At 43.3% G+C, this 21854-nt stretch overlaps 1 protein-coding gene across 2 annotated transcripts in view; it reads left to right on the top strand.

Moving 5' to 3' along the window:
* The first annotated feature begins 417 nt into the window (after nt 1–417).
* TMEM184C (transmembrane protein 184C) overlaps nt 418–21854 on the top strand; it is a 27189-nt gene continuing 5752 nt past the window's right edge. Inside the window, exons 1-8 of one of the 2 annotated variants that reach the window (XM_075613887.1) lie at nt 418–526; nt 5913–6043; nt 6153–6189; nt 7952–8157; nt 9866–9940; nt 12150–12243; nt 17817–17929; nt 19198–19297. In XM_075613887.1, coding sequence (XP_075470002.1) covers nt 5961–6043; nt 6153–6189; nt 7952–8157; nt 9866–9940; nt 12150–12243; nt 17817–17929; nt 19198–19297 — 708 coding nt within the window. In that variant the 5' untranslated portion in view covers nt 418–526; nt 5913–5960. The other variant, XM_075613877.1, reaches the window with a different exon arrangement.

The following is a 21854-nucleotide window of genomic DNA, read 5'->3' as shown; positions in this document are numbered from 1 at the left end:
GGCGGGGGGTAGAAAGAGCAATAGGGGAGAAAGAGCAATAGGGGGAGGGGGGAGAAAGAGCAATAGGGGAGGGGGATAGAGGAGGGAAGGGGGTAGAGAGAAAATGGAGACAGACACACAGACCCTATCCAGCCAATGACACGCCCCTCCCGTAATAGCCTGGCTCGCCTCCTGCCTCCTCTCCCCGCTCCTGCTCTAAAAATATTGCAGGACACCCGAGCGCTCATGCTTGGAGAGCTGGTGATGTAACCGCTCTCAAGCATGAGCGAGCTCAGCAGCACAAGAACACAGCCTGTGCCCACGTCATGTGACATTGGGCGCCTGTATCACGCGCGTATTACTTAATCGGTGCCAACCGAAAGCTCCGCCCCTCGACCTACTGTACCAGCTCTGTTTCAGTGAGAAGCTTCGGGGGAGGGGGAGTCGGTGATTGGCTGCGCCGGCTGCCAATCACCACCCACATCTCCAAGAATAGTGACGTCAAAGAGACTGTCAAGAAGGGTTGTGTTGAAGCCGGAAGCAAATTGTGTGTATTGTTTCCCTTGTAGCTGGGGCTGGGTGTGTGCACGGGTGGTGTATACATGCAGACATTGTATAGCTAGGAACAGGCTGTACTGTATGTGTTTTCCTATGTGGTGTTAGACATGTTGATGCTTGTGGTCTTGGACTTGTATATGTATGTATAATATGCCCCATGTTTGTATGTGGTGTGTGTGTGAACAGAGGGCAGTGTTATGTATATAGAGTGCAGGGTCACATTATTTTGTACATAGATGCTTGCCCGTGTGACAGCTGGGAGACGGATCCTGTGTGCTTTGCAGTATAGAGAGAGCTGCACAGCGACAGGAGAAGCCTCTAGTCTCTGTCATTAATGTGGTTGTTGTTGCCATTGTTGTGTTGCTGTTGAGCCAGTGACTGTGCGTTTTGGGGTTATGATCCCCTCTTCTCCTTCAGGCTGTAGGCTGACAGAAGGTTTTCGTGGTGTAGCCCCAGGGTCGAGGAGGATAATTTGATTATGTGACCAGCAGAAAGAAAAAATACACATCCTTTTACTTGTTGAATCGGTGAAAATGATTAGTGTTTTAAGATAGTAAATAAGTGTTTATCCTTTTTTTATGATCTGGGCACATCACTGAATAATATTGCATTTGTTTAATTGGCAGTGTGTTGTCATTCTAGCTTTCTTTATTTCTGGATTCCATGTATGAAGTAAGATATAAAGGTGATGTTCTGTACACTTCCTTATTCAGTGTGAGGGAGGTAAGTTTTGGAGGAAAGTCGCTGTGCATTAGGATTGTTCCTTGTGTGGCACCCAGTGAGAGCAGGAAGGGTTGTCTAGACCATGCCGTGCACTTGTGCCAACTGGAGGAGATGGATACGGCCTCTGGTTGTTATGCTGTACATCATTGGTCTGATAGTAGCGATTCCAGTGTGTATTTGGGAGCTACAGAAAATGGGGGTAAGTATTTCCCACATTCGCATGGGTTATAAGTAGGGATTCCAGGTTTCGGTGTTTTATTATTTTCTATTTATGTCTTTCCGGTTTTTTTTTATTTAAAAAAATCTGTGTTAACAATGGGGGGAGGGGGGAGGGAAATAACACACGTTTTTGAATTTGGTGTTTATCAATGCACTTGCTTTTTTAGCTTTCGTACAACCCATGTGTTGTATGTGTCTCCTACCTGTGGCTGAGCTGCTACAAGAGGGGCAACTCATAGAAGATGACACTTTATTTCTGGTTACAACCAGAAGTGCCAGATGAACAGACGGGGGTGTTTTTTTTGGTTAAAACAAGAATCCCTAGGTATAAGTCTTACATACATCTCCTTATACAAGCCATTAGTAGATGCTCACGCCGCTATGTATGGCCTCAAATATCCCAGTACGGAGGTTTAATTCTGATTCATCCATTTATCATTCTACATGAAATTACACACATTTGTTTTTACATCTGACTATGGTACTGACCCATATCTAGTGTATTTAATTTCACTGGCACGTAAAACAAAGTTGAGCTGCTAAAGGATTTTGGTTAATTGTAAAGGGATCATCTATTTTGATACATAATGAAAAGTACATTTGCAAGCAAATCCTAAATAGACCAGTGCCCCTGCTGTAGCCAAGCAGCATTTCTCAGTAATGCAAAAATGTGAATGTTTGCTGCACACCAAAAAGTTAGTAATAAGTTCAAATTCATTTACCGGTGCTCCTAGTCCCAGGGAAGACCTGCAAATCAACCAATGTATCCAATGCAATAGATGGACAAGGGCACTACGTATTTTCGATCATAAACAATTTTATTGTGCCATAGAAACACACAACGTTTGGGCCTGCTGGCTTTTCTCAAGTTCAATGCCACTTTACTTGAGAAAGTCCAGCACGCCGAAACGTTGTGTGTTTCTATGGCACAATAAATTGTTTATGATCGAAAATCCGATGTGCTGTTGTCCATCTATTGCATTTCTAAGTAAAACAGAAAATACTATAAAGTGATTGTGACTTAAAATAGGTGCCTTGGTGAGGTTTTTCTTGGCCCTCTTATATACAGTGGAGGTGCAGTATAGGTATCTGCTGCATTAGTAAGCAGAGGAAGAGAAACAAGAAGTTCATGTTATGACGGTAACAGGTAACTTAAAATTGACTTATTAGTGCTTTGAGAGTAACCACTGTATCACTAAGCACAAATGTATGTACCTACACATGCATACCTAATGTGTGATTGTTTGTCATACCTAAACATGGACTGGCTTGGGTGTAAAGGTGACAGAGGAGAAACACGGCTTTATACAACTTTAAGTGCAATAAGATTAAGATGTAATAATACATAATTACATAATTGTAATGTAAAAATAGCTGCTAAAAAACATTATTACTATGTTTGTGTCAGTGCGTTCTGTTTTAGAGGGGAATTTTAATATTAAGCTGTTTTGACGTATGTATGTACAGTATGTATGTACAGGCATACCCCGCATTAACGTACGCAATGGGACCGGAGCATGTATGTAAAGTGAAAATGTACTTAAAGTGAAGCACTACCTTTTCCCCACTTATCGATGCATGTACTGTACTGCAATCGTTATATATACATGCATAACTGATGTAAATAACGCATTTGTAACAGGCTCTATAGTCTCCCTGCTTGCGCACAGCTTCGGTACAGGTAGGGAGCCGGTATTGCTGTTCAGGACGTGCTGACAGGCGCATGCGTGAGCTGCCGTTTGCCTATTGGGCGATATGTACTTACTCGCGAGTGTACTTAAAGTGAGTGTACTTAAACCGGGGTACTGCTGCGGCCGAGTTTATTCGAGCATTTGCCCGTTCTCGGCCGCAGCAGTAACCTGGCGCGCGCCAGAGGGTGCCGGGCGCACGCCGAAGACACGGAGGAGCGCCCTCCGATCGGGGCTTTCTCCCTCCCGCTGCCGGGTCCGCCGGGTCCCCCTGCCGCCGTCCCCCACATCGCGGGACACCAGGGCTCCCTCGGGGAGCCCTGGACGCGCGTGCAGGGGGCGCAGGCACCCGATGACGCGTGACGCGCCGAGGGAGTGCGGCTAGCATGCCGGGGCATCCACAGGCTTGCGGAGCTAGCCGCACTCAAATAAAATGTGCCGCCTCTGTATGCCTGTATATCTTTATTTATATAGCGCCATTAGTGTCCACAGCGCTTCACAGCAGTAATACACTTGACAATCATATAAATAACAAATACACAAAGGGGAGAAGTGCTTCAGACATAAAAGTAAAATTTAGGAAAAGGAGTCCCTGCTCCAAGGAGCTTACAATCTAATTGGGTAAATTAAGTAAATCTTCTATTGTTACCACAGAAAAATGCTAACCACTCAACCTTAATAAACAAGTAACAGTGAAGTAACTAGATCTATGGGGTAATAAAATACTGATATTTACAAGGTGATCCAAGAGGGATCAAAAAAGATTCCCCATATCTGCACTCAGCCAAAAAATTCCTAATATAATAAAGCAGACGGTCGTAAAATAATTTTGGTTTTAATTGGTGTTAATACACCTGGGCTATATATCAGAGATCTATCTGATATGACTGAGAACCAAAAACTATGTGGTCACGACAAAATGTCTAAAAACAGCAAAAAAAAATATCAAGAACTCAACAAGGCACCAGGAAGAGGGTTTGCTTATACTTGTTCACTGATTGATATCTGATATCTGCATATGTTCTGTGTCTTTCACAATATTCTTGTATCTACATTCAGTGATTGATATCAAATATCTGCTTATGTGATTTGCCCTCTTTAGACTTTAGATTTATATCATTAGCTGAGTGTGGGATCATTTGACAGTGGGGAGGGAAGGCTTAGGGAAGTACCTCTGGGACCCTTTGGGACCAGGGGGAATGGGCCAGATGAAGAGGTCACCCCTCAAAACGTCGCCCCCCTAGTTTGCTTTCCTTTTTCCATTTTTGTGATTTTTTGCTTTTCTTTTGTGTTTTTTTCCCCTCTACCCCCTACATTTTCATTTCCTCTATGGTGATATTTATTCTTGCATTGACATATTGGCTATTGTTGCTATATTTTCAGTTTATTATTAGTGTCATTAAATTATTCATTTGCCCTACACTGGTATTCGCTTATATCTGTAGCTGTGAGACAGAGAGTGCTGGTACAATTTTTTGGATTGGTAGCATATTCAGTGTTCACTGAATCATAGAAGCGGTAACCATTTAGTACAGGTGGGCCCCGCTAGTACGCAGGGTTACGTTCCCTGGTGCCGCCGAAAAGCGGAACCGGCTATTTTCGGCTTCTGAGCATGCGCAGACTTGCAGTCCCCTATTCTGCGCAGACATAGCGGCCCCCTTCTCGTGTCCGTCGGATTGCCGAGAAGCAGGGCCCGCCTGTATTGGAAATATATCCTTATGTCCCTGGTTGTTACCGAAGGGGGTTAATCAGAATAGAGTCTAGTGATTCATTCAGCTATGTGAGCATACATCTAAGGCTGGGGCCATAGAGGGTTGAACAGAGCAGAGCCGAGCCGCGCTGAGGCGATCGGAGGCGGGGGGAGACTGAGGGAGGAGGGGCCGTGACGTCGCTGGGCCAATCGCCTGCGACGCACCGACGTCAACGTCACGGCACCGACGTCACGGCGCCGTGACGTTGACGCAGCTCCGCGCTGATTGGATGTTTTCAGCCGACAGCGCGCTGAAAAACAGCGCGGCTGTCGGCTGAAAACTCCAGCGCCTCAGCACGCCTGCAGACACTCCCGTGAGCCCACTCTCAAGGCATCCTCATTGAGGATGGAGGGGCTCAGCGCGGCCTGTCCTTCTATGGACTCGGCCTAACACAGCAGAGCAGGTCCATACAATATGGTGTAATTCAAACTCTTTTTACACTTGTGGTGTTCTCTATATTCAGCAAGTGTAGTGACTGATCAATCAGAAGGTACAATGTAACCCATGAAAAAATCTCTGTATTTATTAAAACGGGTAAATCGTAAGTCGCAATATAGTACTTAGATATATTTTCAATTGCATAGTACTTGCGCACATATTTTGCACTTGCAGAGAAAAGAAAGAGAGACAAAGTAACATCTGAACAGACAGTATGTATCCGTCATGTTCACTCTAATATAAAACCACCGCTATACAACCAGTTTGCAGGAGTGTGCTCTCAGGTGCGTCTGTCCCCCGCACCTGGCGCCATCGTCATTAAAACTGTTTTTAGAAGGTGTTTTAGGGCAAAACATTCATAAATATGTACTTTTAATAAACATGATATCTATAGTTGCTTAAATCAAGTTTATTACAGAAGCTTATAACATGAAGGTTGCAAAAAAAAAAAAAAAAAAAATCTGGGTGTTTATCACAATGTTACTGATATGCATTCATTTGTGTGTGTGTGTGTGTGTGTGTGTGTATAACTGCCTGTTCTCTTTCTATGTTACAGGTTGGTGTGCATACCAAGGCATGGTTCATTGCAGGGATATTTGTTCTTATGACAATACCAATATCTCTTTGGGGAATATTGCAACACTTGGTTCATTACACACAGCCTGAATTGCAGAAACCCATCATAAGGTAACCTCATGCCCTTTTATCACCTATCAATCTGATTTGCCCATTTATCACACATGGAACCAATGTGTTGTAAATTATTTTACTAATATAAGATCTTTTCTTTTAACAGGATACTGTGGATGGTGCCAATTTACAGCATAGACAGTGTAAGTATAAACGTGTGTGTATATTTCTATATCTCTCGAAGGAAGGTGAGTTTAATACAGACATTTCTCAAAGTAAATTTCATTTAATAGCACAGCACACAATTAGGATAAATGATCTCCCTTTTTAAGCACTGATATACAGTATTTACTTGAGGAAAACCGTATCTCTACTTCATTCTTACATCATACATAGTCATTATTTCCCACACCATAGCTGTATCTTCTACTCTGCACTTTCCTGTTATCTCCTATCTGTGGCTTAGTGTAGGGGAGTGGATGGTCTTTCATGTGTTTATCAGATGTGGGTTAGTCAAGGTAATCATGCTGCAAAAGTCTTTATCTTCAGGGAGGTCAATTGTCCATAGATCATGCCAATTCTTTCCTACAGCTGTATTTGCCTGTTTCTTGATAAGATATTATGCTGATCTTCAAAGTAATCTTATTCTGTATTTAAACTTTAACCCATCCCTTGCTGGTGCATGCTTGCACAGTTTCATCATTTGACTCCGTCTCTCTTTTTGGGGGTCAGTCCAAATGTCCAACATATTTACTGGTAGGATATTTCACGTGGATTTTTTGGTTTTAAGCAAACATTTTCCAACATTATTACTCTCATCATTGCTCATTCAATTGACCCTTATATCTTCAATGCCAACAGGCATTATAGGCTCATGTTGGCACTGAAATGGAAACGGAAGCTTTTTACATTGATTGACCCTCCTTACTTTTTTTTTTTTTTTATGATGATGATGATGATGATGATGATGAAGAAAACCACAGTTCTAGAGTATATAGATCTTACATCACCTGTCCATGCAGGTAGGAGGGAAGTAGGGTGAGAGAGGGCACAACATAGAAGACAGATTCTGGTCATAGGCGAGTCTGTGTGAAGAAGCAGTATAGACGCAGAAAGAGTATGGGCTGCTGGAAAGTGTGACTGCACAGCGGCAAGTCGAGCAAAAAAAATCATTATTTCAGTATGTATATCTTTATTTATATAGCACTCACAGTGTACTTGGTGCTTTACAAAGACAATACAGTGCAGGGAATTATAATACAATAAGCGCAACAAGGTCAGACAATCAGAAAGGAAATCGCTGCCCCAGAGAGCTTACAATCTAAGTTACCACCTTAAAGCAGCAGTACTCGCTGAAAGACATATTTTTCTTTTTGTTGCATTTTATTCTCCGAGCTTTATTTTTGCCCTTTCTAATACTATTTTTATTCAAATCTGATGTTCAGGAGATATTGATGTTGAAATAATACATGTTCTTCAGATTAAAATGGAGCTCTCCCAGTGCAGTCCGAAGGTTAACATGGTTACCTCAGAAGCTACGGATTAAGAAAACCATTATAACAAACAAATATAGGACACACTCAGAGCAAAATACTAAAATTATGAGTTCTCGGCCTCTGCGGGGTTTGCTGCTTTTACGTGCCATTCCTTGTAGGGTAATGGGTTGCTAACATAATCATATGCAAGATTTTTCTGGCAAGCAGTTCTGCACTTCTCAGTTCCTTGGCCTGAAATTAGATTATGGAACTTGCAATTGGGATATGAAATATACACTGTAGGTCATTCATTCATTCATTCATTGGTTACCCCAAATTTCTGGCCTGTTTCAGGACACTGAGAAGAGGGGTTAAAGCCACTCAATAGGGGCATTTGCATTTTTTTTTCTCTCTCTCTTGGGTGCTAAAAATGACGATCTCGGTGTGTAAATAAATGGTTTTCCTTGTTTGTGTCACATTGGCGAAACAGTGGGTTGCGCTGAAATATCCAGACATTGCAATCTATGTGGACACCTGCAGAGAATGCTACGAAGCTTATGTCATCTACAACTTCATGGTTTTCCTTTCAAACTACCTAACCAATCGCTGTCCAAACTTGGCATTGGTTCTGGAGGCCAAAGATCAGCAGAGACATCTACCTCCTCTTTGCTGCTGCCCGCCATGGTCAATGGGAGAGTGAGTATGAACGCGTGTTCTAGAGAACGTCCGATCGTATTGCTGTGTGAGGGAGAAGAAACTTGGGATCTTATGTTCGTTTTTTTGTTTTTTAAATGGGGCAATAAATGTTAAAACCCACAAGTGTTGCATGCTGAGGACAATAGATATAAAACAATTATTGTGATGTGTTTTATAAATGTGCCTCTGTCGCAGGTACTACACACCTCACAGCTACCTGACCTTCTTGGCAGCGGTCTAGGACATTTGCTCGCGGCCGTTTTGCCGTGCGGAAATGGCCACAGGCACTTCGCCGTGACTCACCCCGCCGGAAGCTTCCGCTGCTGGCCCCTTCGCTGCTAAGGTACAGTAAGTGCCTTGCCCTAAAACTCCTAGCCCTAAGCCCTTACCCTCAAACCCCCTACCCATGGCCATTACCCTAAAACCCCTTAAATTAACCCCCTACCCTAAATGCTAAAACCCCTAAAATTAATCCCTAAACAGTGGTAAAACGTATGCTTGGAAGTGGACGATGGCTGGTATTCCAGCGGCGGATCGGCTGCGGTGGTGGGAGTGAGTTGCGGCGATTGGACATGTCGGTCGCACGAAACGGCCGCAAACAAATGTCCAATTTCGCTTTGCAGCGGCGAGTATCCAAAATGGGCGTTACTCACGTCACAAAAGACATTGACTGGTGACCTCCAGCTTCTACAGGCCCATCTATGTTCCTTAAAGATCGCAATGACGTACACTTCAGCTCATCTTCTTTACATGCAAAATCAAGTGGAGAATGACTTTTATGTCCAGTGGACTGCAGGCTATGTGCTAGTTTCACAGGAAGAGCACAGGGTTGAACATTAGGAGCTCTAGTAATTGGAAACACAGTGAAAACATGCATTTTATGAATTAAAGAAGCTCATTCCATTTAAATCTAACAGAACGGTGTGGAAGTGTTGATATATATATTTTGGTGGGAGTTGGCTGGAATTTCCCACTAATCCTTCGGTGGATTATAAAAAACAGTCCCCCAAAAATGCATATAGAAACACGGCTCAAAGAAAGTTTAAACTTGGCAAAGATTTATGAAGCATAAAGATGATGTGATGGACCCAGAGGCAGAATGATAGATAGATAGATATATATATATCTCTTATATATATCTTATATATATCCTGTTATAATAAGTGTATCTGGTAGAAGCAAATTACAAGGTAATGTACATCGAACAAACTAGATGAAAATGACCGTGACACATTAAGGCCTAGACAAACCTCATCGTGCCCCACTAAGCATCCATTCTTCCTGCAAAAAGGTCCATTGTGGCCCTATATACATAGCCACATCTGTGTTGTGCTTCAGTATTTGTCTACATTTAACATAGGTTGAACTTGATTGACATATGTATTTTTTCCACCTCATCTACTGTGTAACTATATGGGATTAGTAATGCTTCTTAATATACTTCATATCCTCCCCCAGGAGAGTTTCCCACTTCTGCCCTCTTCTCCAAAGCCTGCCTGCCTACTCCTATGGGAGATACGCAGTCCCCTACTCAATGAGTGGCCCTCCTACTTGAAATTGTTTTAACTTCCGACCCCCCTTTTAACCACTAGTAGAATTGCACTGCTTTTAAGGGGATATGTGTAAGAAATGTACCCAGTGTGTAGAATCTTGCAGGACTGTGCATGTGGACTTCTTGTATAATAATGTGTGGGATTTTCTCTTGTAGCGTATTGTTGTTTAGATGCAAACTGGGTGTGCTGCAATATACAGTGGTTCGTCCAGTTACCACCATAATCGCTTTGTAAGTATGTCGAGAAATAATTATAGGTGTCTTATTTGCCTGTTGAATATTCACGATGTAAAGTAATTTGTGTGCTAACAAATTCAGAATCCTGATAGAAAATGGCACATTACTGTAGATTAGTGAGGCTCTTGTGTTCAGATGTGCTTGTTAGAATAAAAAAAGCAACCAAACATGAATTTTAAATACTCCCCTTTAGTGTTACTATTAAACAGTTTATTGTAGACCTATATACTATTCTTAAGTGTCTAAATATAAGGCAAATTCCCTATGACACCATTAGGCCAGGCCCCCATTGGCCGCTACAGTGTGCGCACCACACACCACATCACAGCCCTATGGGGCAGGCCCCAGTGGCTGTGTGTGTGTGGGAACGCAAAGCGCTGTGATGCGTACTCTGGCAGGGAAGACAAGAATGTTGTCTTCCCGTGCCGTGACGCGATCACGTGGTCGGCACGCACCAATGGAAGGGCAGATATGCCCCGCCATGGCCGCTCCTCCCCTTGCTCCCCTACAGACAGCCAATCGCGGCTTTAAACTGTGCATGCGCTGCCAGGTCGCCAGGCGCGCTTGCTGCAGGTATGACTGGGGCGGTAGTGTTATTGAGGTTACCATACCGCCTATGAGGGTCTGTATTAAGAGTGCATTCATCTGTAACATCTCAGAGCACATAAATGAAAGCAATAAGTGCGTTTAAAGTCACACTCATGCTCCAGGCACCTATACGAGTTGCACTCCTATAATGTTAATCTTGCACCCTGGGCATGTCCTGGTTTTTATATCATAAAAGCTGTTTTCTAGTGTTAAAAAGCACAATTTTCTTAATCTCTAACTTCTAAGTCTATGTCTAGTTAGACTGAAATGGCCTCTGGGGAGAGCTTCATTTTAACCGCCCGCACATTTAATATTACAAACTCTTATCTCCTAAACAAAGCATCAGATTTAAAAAAATGAAAACGGGGCAAGAAGAGATCTCTTAAAGTAAAACTTTAAACTACTTTAATACCCTTTTTATTTTATTTTTGCCCTGTGATCCAGTCTCTGTTACCAAGGACTAGCGCTCAAAGTTCTGTATAACAATTGGGGAGTTATTTGGTTTACTGCGAGTGTTTCTTGCAGGGGTCTCAAACTCGGTCCTCAAGGGCTACCAGCACACCAGGCTTTATGGATATCCCTGCTTCAGCGCAGGTGGCTCAGTCTTCGAGGCTGAGCCACGTGTGCTGAAGCAGAAATATCGATAAAAGCTGGCCTGTTGGTGGCCCTTGAGGGCGGACTTTGAGACTCCTGGTATAATGTTTGTAGTGGGTCCTAAACCGTAACTGATGAAAGATGCATTACATAGCTGTAAACTTTATGCACAGCACAAGTGACTTTCTTTTTTTTTTACACTTGACCTCCCATATAAAATACAAATGCATCCATATCTAATAACTTTTGACCAATTTCAGCTGGCGAATATCAAAATTATGATGATTCTTTGAACCAAAATGGATTTATTTATTTTTATCACCAGAGATGTAGCCATATTTCCAGTTATCAGCTGCTTGCAAGATTTGATTCTCCTTCTGGGATTTCCCTGTTCCAAAGTTAACGTTATATTTATCATTTTAAATTAATCGTTGCTGGGTGTAAAATGGGCAAGGGAGCCTGTAATCCTCAGTAGTGAGAAGACTGTTGGAGGCACCTGGGGTAATACTTATGCCATTATTAGCCAACTTTATTAACGCTTCCTTGGCTGGTGGCCTCGTAGACCCACAAGGGACATAAATATAAAATTAGCTGCACCAAGAGGGCATCTGCTTCTGAATAATAAAAATCGTAATTTAAATAATATTGTTTTTTACTTTTTTTTTTTTACATTTTTTTTTTTTTTTTTACTTCTTCCAATGATGCATATGACATTATCAACAGAAAGCTGCTCTTTAAATGGTGTGAGCATACCTCATTGTCCCCTCCCGTGGCACTGTGCCATGTCTCCACTCATTCTTTACCTGCCCTTTCATTGTAATCGTCATACGTGTAATGCATTATGCAACAACGTCATATTATGTTATTTATGCTTCTTGTGCTGTAAATTGTAATTCCACCCCATTGCATTATACTAGTCTGAATAGCATTCACGTGCCTTATTTACATGATATTTTAATCATCATTTATTCATGTCGGTGAATCAGGATATGGAGTTGTTTATTCTTCTGTTGCGTTCCAGGATCTGTCAGCTGACTGGTGTTTACGGTGAAGGAGACTTCAACCTAAAAAATGCCTGGACTTACTTGGTTATAATCAACAACGTATCGCAGCTGGTAAGGGTTTCTCTTTTAAAATAATCGGAACAGTCATTTCTGTACATATCTTTTATGAGAAAGATGGAGTGGACTAAACTGTATTTTCTATGTTTATTAGCTTATTACATAATTTGTTTAGGGCTGTACATATAAACCAAGATGGAAAAGGAAATACATTTATTTGCAATACTGTATGAATATCCCTATAGATAATAATAAAGCATAAAGCCGAATAACCAATACATAGAGTAGCTAGCCTGCATTTTGCACAAGTCCTGCTAGTGTATCCTGACAGGAAGATTAGAATAATGTAAGATTAGGCTGAGTCCCCGCTGGCGCTGAGCGCGCTCATGCTTGGAGAGCGCTCCAAGCATGAGCCCCGGGTGTCCTGCTTTTACGCGTGGGGGAGGGGGGGCATTGCGGGTAGTTGAGTGGGCGGGTAAGTCTAGTTTTTTGTTTACCCGAGCGTGGGTGAGCGGGTGTGCCCGCGCACGAGTGCCGCGCACACCGCGTGAGCGGGGACTTGCATATATCTGAACAAATAACCACCGCAAGCGCCACCTGCTCAGCCCCAGTGGGGACTCAGCCTTAGGGCTGGGACCCGCTGCGCCCGGCGGCGCGGGCGGCCACACGGGAGTTCCCCACCAGCAGGGGAATCCTCCCGAGCCGGTCCCGGTCCCCCCTGGCTGCACAGCTCACTACACGCTGTGACGCGTCAGCCGCTTCGGGGAGCGGGGAGGAGAGTGTGGAGGGAAACCAGTGTGTGTGTGTGTGTGTGTGTGTGTGTGTGTGTGTGTGTGTGTGTGTGTGTGTGTGTGTGTGTGTGTGTGTGTGTGTGTGTGTGCGCGCACGCCAGCATATGTGTGTGTGTAGCAGCTCCAGCTCCAAAGTTTTTCTTTAAGGTTATATAAAAAAATATATATATAATAAAAAAAGAACTGGGAACTAAACAAAGGTAACGTTTCAAACCTTCCATGGCAAAAGGTTATAAAGGGCCTGTCAATTTTACACTTTGATGCATATGGAAGGACAATATCCAGCCCGAGCCCGTGCAGGGACTGGGGGGGGGGGGAGTGTAGCGGGTCCCTCTGCTCAAGCCACGCCCCCCCTCCCGCTCAAGCCTCCCACTCCCGCCCGGCTCCCGCTCCCTACAGACCGCATATCGCGGTCTGTGTATGTCAGCGCCCCGCCTGTCTGCAGTGCGGGCGCGCTGACTCTGGGAGCGGGGCCTTAGCCTTAGACATTTGTACAATGTGGATAAACAGAGCAAAAAGTACTTATAGCGCGTGGGAAAAAAATACATAGTGCAAAACCATTTGTTCAAGGAAAAATGAACAGAGGTAGAATGGAAAAATTATGTAGTGATGCACACAAGATATCTCTGGGATGAGTATCAGATGTTGGCATCGTGTCAGGGAACCTTCACAGATCTCCGCTTCTCACAGAATCAAAGTTCAGAAAAGGAGAGAAAAATCAGCCGAAGTATAATATTGTTTTGTAAACAAGAAATGGTGGAACAACTCAAATCCATTTCACTCACACAGGTTAAAATTGGGCAAGTAGGGGTGGGGCTTGGACCACAGTATTCATCCCCACACTGCTCTGACGACATCTGGATTTCTCTGTCGCGTCACGTGATGATCACTCGGCCTCATCTCGCAACACTCCAGGGGTCTCTGTTCTCATCAGCGAGGCAGTCTTTGCCTCCATCTCTATTGCTGCACTTGGCCACCCTAAGTGTTTTGCCAAAAGCTTCCTCAGGCGTAACGCGTAGGATAGCAAAGTACAGCAACAAAGGCATTTTAATTACAGCTCATTTTTCCTTGAACAAAGGGTTTTGCACTATGTATTCTATTTTTCCATGTGCTATAGGTTGTTTTTATTCTGTAGATCTTTGTGAGCTGTTTATAGTACTATTGTTGTGGTAGTACGATCCTAACAGCTGCAGGGAATGTGACAAGTTATGGTCACGTGTTACACTGTTTGTGTGCTTCATTATAGTTGGATTATTAGCACTTTTTTGCACATTGCACTTTTCCACATTTGTACATCTTGAACACGCAGTCTCTCTTGGTATACCTTGTTAGCATCAAGTCCATCTCACTATACAATGTGGTGATGATAATTACAGTACCATATCGAAAGACAGTCTGTTTGAAAAGTCAGTCCTGGTAGTAGAATGATTCATCAACAATGTGAGGTAGATTTTCCTCTAGGCGTGTTCCCTTATGTTGTCTGCAATGACAGATAAAGAAAACACACCATTGCGCACTATACAGACTCAATTGCCCCAACCTGAAGAGGAAAATCCCTACTTACAGGATATTTTCTTGTTCATTCGGGGGAGAGAATCTGTTCTTTAGCTCTCTTCCTCCACCTTGATCTCCACGGGCCCCTCGTGGTTCCTAAGGTGGCTCTCTTCAACTCGGTCTGCGTCGTCCCAGTAGCAGCATACACCGCAACAACCGTGGTTGGAGAAAATTGAAAGACAGCCTAGTGTACTCCGCAAATTTTATTTAACAATGTTAAAAAGCAGCGATGTTACACTCACATTTTGCGAGGGCAAACATGCCGCTCAAGAATGCCGTCCGCAGCCTATGTCCACTCGATGGTGTGTTGTTCACGACGTCGCGCGCCAACCGATGACGTCAGTGGCGCAGCGCCCGAAGTTCTCCCCACACCACGAGATGCAACGCAGGTGACAGCTTACAACGTGCACTGTACTAGGCTCGTTGTAAGCTGTCACCTGCGTTGCATCTCGTGGTGTGGGGAGAACTTCGGGCGTTGCGCCACTGACGTCATCGGTTGGCGCGCGACGTCGTGAACACACCATCGAGTGGACATAGGCTGCGGACGGCATTCTTGAGCGGCATGTTTGCCCTCGCAAAATGTGAGTGTAACATCGCTGCTTTTTAACATTGTTAAATAAAATTTGCTGAGTACACTAGGCTGTCTTTCAATTTTCTCCAACCACGGTTGTTGCGGTGTATGCTGCTACTGGGACGACGCAGACCGAGTTGAAGAGAGCCACCTTAGGAACCACGAGGGGCCCGTGGAGATCAAGGTGGAGGAAGAGAGCTAAAGAACAGATTCTCTCCCCCGAATGAACAAGAAAATATCCTGTAAGTAGGGATTTTCCTCTTCAGGTTGGGGCAATTGAGTCTGTATAGTGCGCAATGGTGTGTTTTCTTTATCTGTCATTGCAGACAACATAAGGGAACACGCCTAGAGGAAAATCTACCTCACATTGTTGATGAATCATTCTACTACCAGGACTGACTTTTCAAACAGGACTGTCTTTCGATATGGTACTGTAATTATCATCACCACACTTTGCGCCGGGGACATTTTTTGTATTTGTATTTGTATGGTATTGGATTTGAACAATCCATTGTTTATTGCCCCCTTGGCTGCATATGTAATCACATTGTAATCACACAATTGTTGTTATCACACCAATTAGTCTATCACTTGGATCAAGCGCTGGTAGAGAGTTTTTTTTTTTTAGTTAGTTTTGTATTCACTATACAATGTGGCTGAAGAAAGAGCCATAATATATCGGCAAATTTAAATTAATACAAAAGTGCGAATCAAGAAAAAAAACCTGTTGGGGTCATAAGGGACATTTGCAGAAATAAGAAGCTGGTACGAGAACAAACGTGTTAAACCTCAATATATTATAGCAACAAGAAGACTAGAAAACAAGAAACACTAGTATTGAATAGGTCCGTCTCAGATAAAAGGAAATGAAAACACAAATGTATCTACTTTCTTGTAAAATATTTTACTGTTTTTTTTTTTTAATATCTCCTGGGAAAATAAGCACATTGAAAACACGAGCCAAATAATAGACGGAGGAATAGAACACATTGACTAGGCTCTCTCTGTTTCAGCTGCAGAGAGGATACATTGAGAAAGCAACTTCTGCAATTTTAGATTCTTGAATACAGTGGACTGCGAAAATCACTGTTTGCTATTTAGTGTGTGTACTGGATGTATATTTTTAAATTGGTCTTAATCAAATGAAATCATGTTGCTGTGCTGCCAACCTTTTAAGTGCACCTTATGTGAAATGGCTCAAAGGTGCAACTGTTTGAGCAAGTAATAAGATGACGACACACTCTAAAAAATCCTGTGATGCATTGAACCCAACTTTTTTTATTTTGTCATTGTCACGTCATGGGGAGTGCCTCACTACCAGAGGTTCCCGATCTGTGCCCACAGCTTCGGGTACCGCTGCCACCAGAACCTGTAGGGTAGGGTAGACTCAACCCTTCAATAGCCTCTAGGGTTTCCCAGAGACACAGGTCCAAACTAGCCAGACTCGGAAGCTAATACACTTTGAGTTTATTATGGGAGGGTACATCAACATATAATGCAACATTCCCAGGTTAGATATAACATATAGGGGCAAATACTCACAAAAGTGCTACTCGCTGACCTCCCAGGATGCTGCCGAGGCTTAGCAACCCGGGGCTTTTTTAGACCTTCTGAGTGGCTTAAGCTGAGCCCAAAATATAGTCCTGGATGTGTAAACAGTCATCTGGCTATTTTGTAGAAGTCCAGGGAACAAAAAGAGGAAAAGGGCTAATAGCCTCCTGGCTTCCTAGCCCCATGCAGTTGGTAGCCTCCTGGTGTGGTGGGGACCACTATTAACGGAGTGCGGATAACCTGGTTCTTTCCCAGCAACACAAAGGGAGATGTGACTAGGAACTTCCTGGCTACCTAGCCCTGTGTTGTGGGGACTGCCACCCGCCTCAGCTGGATGCCCAAAATGTACCTCTGGAGACCAAAGAAGCTTGGCTCTCTACACAGCTCTCCTCCAGAAGGTCACTGAAATCCTGCAGTCGTGCTGGGATCATCCACGGGAGTCTCTCTCCGATGAGACTTAATGACACGATTTAGCACTCAAATAGGCTCCAGCCGACACTGCCCACAAAGACAGCAGCGTCTGTGTGGCAAGGACCCTCTGCTGCACTCCATACAAGGGGTCAGCTATCTCTCACAGCCAGGGGTGGGGTCCAGCTTCAGAGCTATTTGGGGAGGACAATGGTTCGGTTTTGAAATGCAAGTCCCCCCCCCCCGCCCCCAGGAGGTGGTCGGCCTCTACCTGGTTCCCCACAATGCGCCTAATGTACTTACATTACATAGTTCCCGTAAGTCACTAGTAAATGCCCATACGTGGACTTCCACCTCCCCTGGCATACAATGCCTTATACAGCCCCAAGGATTGCAGCTCTCTTGCAGAGTATGTCCAGAGTTAACCCTTTGCATCCTGAGAGACTGGAGAAGAGCAGTACCACTGCTTTCACAGGTTGTACATAAAAATACACGGGCAAAACCCTGGTACCCAATATTAACCTCTCAGTTCCCAAAGTACAATCTGACGAGAAAGGGCAGGAGGATATGGCTTCACCTTTATTTTGGAAGCCCTGCTGCCCTTTTCAGTACAGTCAGCCAAATGTCAGCGCTTAGAATTTTTACTTGGTGGAGAATCAAAAATATTTTGCTATACAGTACTTTGTAATCACAGACATTATAATGACTTTGAAGATGCTGTAACAATGTATTTTTTTTTTTTTTTTTGCTAGTTTGCCATGTACTGCCTTGTTCTGTTTTATAAAGTGCTGAAGGAAGAGCTGAATCCAATTCAGCCGGTTGGCAAGTTTCTTTGTGTGAAGATGGTGGTCTTTGTGTCCTTTTGGTAAGTACAACTCACAAATACGATTTTAACGGGTCACTATAAATCTTGAGGAGGGGGTGTGGCACAGGGATTCAAAGTGCTTGTCTCTCAGAATACAAGCTTGTGCTTTAGATTTCTGCTTTTGCAACTCCAGCGAACACAGTAATTTTGAAAGTATCCTGGCTGCAAAGCAAAGGTAAGCACACATTTTGCAGCCATCAGACTTACTGTAGCTTCCTGAACCTCTCTGTGCACCAAACATTGGATCATGAGCTAGCAAGAGGGACGCATTGCAGGTCATTTATCATATTCTCCTGACTGCAAAACTGGAGCAAAATAAACACCGATTTACTAAAGGAAAAGAACATGTCTTTTGGTGTTATTTCTTTCTTATTGCATTTCATTATAAATCTGTAATCTTATCAGTTTCACCTTGGTTTTGCTGCGATTGCTTTTGTGATGACGTGTCTGGGCTTGTGGGATTTATTCAGGAAAGTGTGATAAGCCATTCACTCTATTGACCATTAACAACTGATCGCAGTTATTGTATTTTAGTAAACATGTCCCTGGTTCATGGTCACCTTCAAAAGGGTCAACTTTTATACATGTTGACAACTGAAATGTTTCTTTAGGCTTATTGTATGTAATTATTTCAATATTGTTTTATCCTAAATTTGCTAATATGGACTAAAGATTCCAAAGTCTGCAAGGCTTTTATTACACTTTGTGTAATGAGGACTAATATACAGGCATACCCCGCATTAACGTACGCAATGGGACCGGAGCATGTATGTAAAGCGAAAATGTACTTAAAGTGAAGCACTACCTTTTTCCCACTTATCGATGCATGTACTGTACTGTAATCGTCATATACGTGCATAACTGATGTAAATAACGCATTTGTAACAGGCTCTATAGTCTCCCCATTGCGCACAGCTTCAGTCCAGATAGGGAGCCAGTATTGCTGTTCAGGACGTGCTGACAGGCGCATGCGCGAGCTGCCGTTTGCCTATTGAGCGATATGTACTTACTCGTGAGTGTCCTTAAACTGGGGTATGCCTGTACTCTCTCACTCTCCCTCCCTCTTATTTTGTACAGTAAAATAGAGCAGCTGTGCTAAATTAACAAAACTGCAAACTCCGCAGAACATAAATTTTACACAACTGCTGCTGAAACCTACAAAATCTGTTATAAACTGGAGTATAGAGCAGGGCATGTGCACACACGTAATTTAACCAGTGTAGTTTAAGAACCTAGCTCTCTTAAACCTGCTATTGTGTGTCCCACAGGCAAGCTGTATTATTCGCACTCTTGGTAAAGATTGGTATAATTTCTGAGTCGAATACCTGGGAATGGAAGAATGTTAAAGATGTGGCTACCGGACTACAGGTAAAGTGTGTGTGTGTGTGTGTGTGTATTGTATTGTGTATTGTTTAAGTGCATAACTTAATGAATTGAACACTTGTGCTCGCCACATACCGATGTTCGTGCTATGATATTTGTATAGTCTACCTACAGGCCAATCTCCCTTCTCCCAATCCTATCCAAAGTCATGGAAAAATGTGTCCACTCCCAATTAAGAGATTACTATAACAAGACAAATTTCCCTAGCCAATTCCAATCTGGCTTTCGCCCCAAACACTCTACCGTAACTACCCTGCTAAAAGTTTGCAATGAAATCCAGTGTGGAATGGAACGGGGACAACTCACTGGTGCAGTATTCCTCGATTTTGCAAAGGCTTTTGATACTATTGATCATGCTATCCTGCTTAACAAACTCCAGAGCTCTGGAATAGGGAAGCATGCTTTAAACTGGTTTCAGTCCTACCTATCAGGTAGATCCCAACATGTGTCCATCTCTGGCTCCAACTCTAACCCCCTGGACATCACCTGTGGGTCCCGCAAGGTTCTGTTCTGGGGCCCCTACTCTTCTCAGTGTTCATCAATGATCTTCCCACAGCTTGTCAGGAAGGCTCAATACACATGTATGCAGATGACACAATCCTATATGCACACAGCCATAGCCTCTCTGCCCTTCAACACATTCTTCAGTCTGACTTTTTGAGACTCGAAAACTGGATTTCCCAAAACAAACTGTTTTTAAACACTGACAAGACTGTAACAATGGTATTTGGGACCAAGACTACATTTTTAAAGCTGCCAGCGACTGAGCTCCAGATTAGAACCAACGCTAACACCACCCTAACTCCTGTTACTAGTTTTAAATACCTGGGCATATGGTTTGACTCCCACTTAACATTCAGGATGCACATTGATACCCTGACAACCAAGACCTATGCCAAACTAGGGGTACTTTACAGGAACAAATCCTCCCTAAGTCTCCTGGTCAGAAAACGTATCGCACAGCAGATGCTAATGCCAATTATTGACTATGGAGACATAGTATATGGCTCGGCACCTCAAACCCACCTTAGCAAACTTAACACCCTCTACAACACAATTTGTCGTTTTGTTCTCCAATGCAACTATAACACACATCACTGCGAAATGCTCAAAGAACTAGATTGGTCATCACTCGAGTCTAGGCGCAAAGTTCACCTTTCCTGTCTTGCCTTCAAATTCTTTATGGGCAAGCTACCCAGCTACCTGAACAAGCTCCTCACCCCTACCACATGCAGCACCTATCACCTGAGATCAGACTCCAAAAGACTGTTCATGGTCCCAAGGCTCAACAAATTATCCGGCCGCTCCTCCTTCTCTTACCGTGCACCCCAAAACTGGAACAACCTACCAGAGACTCTTACATCCACCACCAGTTTAAGTTCTTTCAAATCTAAGGCTGTCACACATTTTAATCTGGTCTGTTACTGTTTCATACACCCATAATTTATATTATCTTTAACTGTGCATGCAATGTCTTGTATATAATATATACCCTGCTCATTTATGTAACTGTATTTGTAAACATGTATTATTTGTCTTAACTCTGTGCCCAGGACATACTTGAAAACGAGAGGTAACTCTCAATGTATTACTTCCTGGTAAAATATTTTATAAATAAATAATATTATTGTACTGTGCAATACCTGCATTCGTTTGAGACATGCTGATGCAAGATTATAAACCATTAGAATACAAAAAAGGTGATTTATTGACCTGGAATGAGGGGCTCTCAAAAGGGAGTTGTAAAAACCACTTTAGATAGTCCAGTGACGAGGAATCCCATAGTGCTGAGAGATTGTAATCTGTATATCGGACTGAATGACCTTCTCTTTTTGTATTCGTAATGCTGTGTCCAGTAAGGACAATGACGTAACGTTAAGTCATGTTTTCTCCCGTAAAAAGCACTGTGTTAACTATAACAGTTGTCAGAGATGTTCTGTCAATGAAGCGATATCATCTACCGCAGGGACTGAATGTTACTTTAGTTAGGTCCGCGCAAAGCTTGGTGTTGGTCCTGTCCAGGCTTTGAAATAAGGCTTTTGCAGTGACGGGATGGGTGTAACGCCACAGTTAGGCATTCGTTATTTAAAGTAGCTTGGCATTATTTCCCTGCAACCTTTTTTTCTTTCTCTCTCCACTGCAACGAAATTCTTATTTCAGGTTCTGGAAAGGAGTAACACCAAGACTTGCATAGCGTGATGTTATTGGTAGATAACGTGACGTTAACACTATTCTAAAGCGATTTATAGTACAGCCATTATTTTTTTGTTTTTTCTGCATATAATTAGCTTTGTGGATAGGGCAGGAACAGACATATCCATGAAATGTTCTTTCCTGTTTTTAGATAACGTTGCTTTATGTTCCCTGATGTAACTGAGCTTATTGCATCTAGGCCAGGCCTGCACAACACGCGGCCCTCCGGCACTCACTGTGCGGGCGGCGGCTTTCCCCCCCCTCTTCCCCCAAGCCCCCTCTCCCCCCGCGAGCCGAGCCCACTCTCCCTCCCCCCGCGAGCCGAGCCTCCTCTCCCTCCCCCCGCGAG

The sequence above is a fragment of the Ascaphus truei genome, chromosome 1, assembly GCF_040206685.1.
Source record: "Ascaphus truei isolate aAscTru1 chromosome 1, aAscTru1.hap1, whole genome shotgun sequence".
NCBI lineage: Eukaryota > Metazoa > Chordata > Amphibia > Anura > Ascaphidae > Ascaphus > Ascaphus truei.
This window is presented reverse-complemented; position numbering and strand designations above follow the sequence as displayed.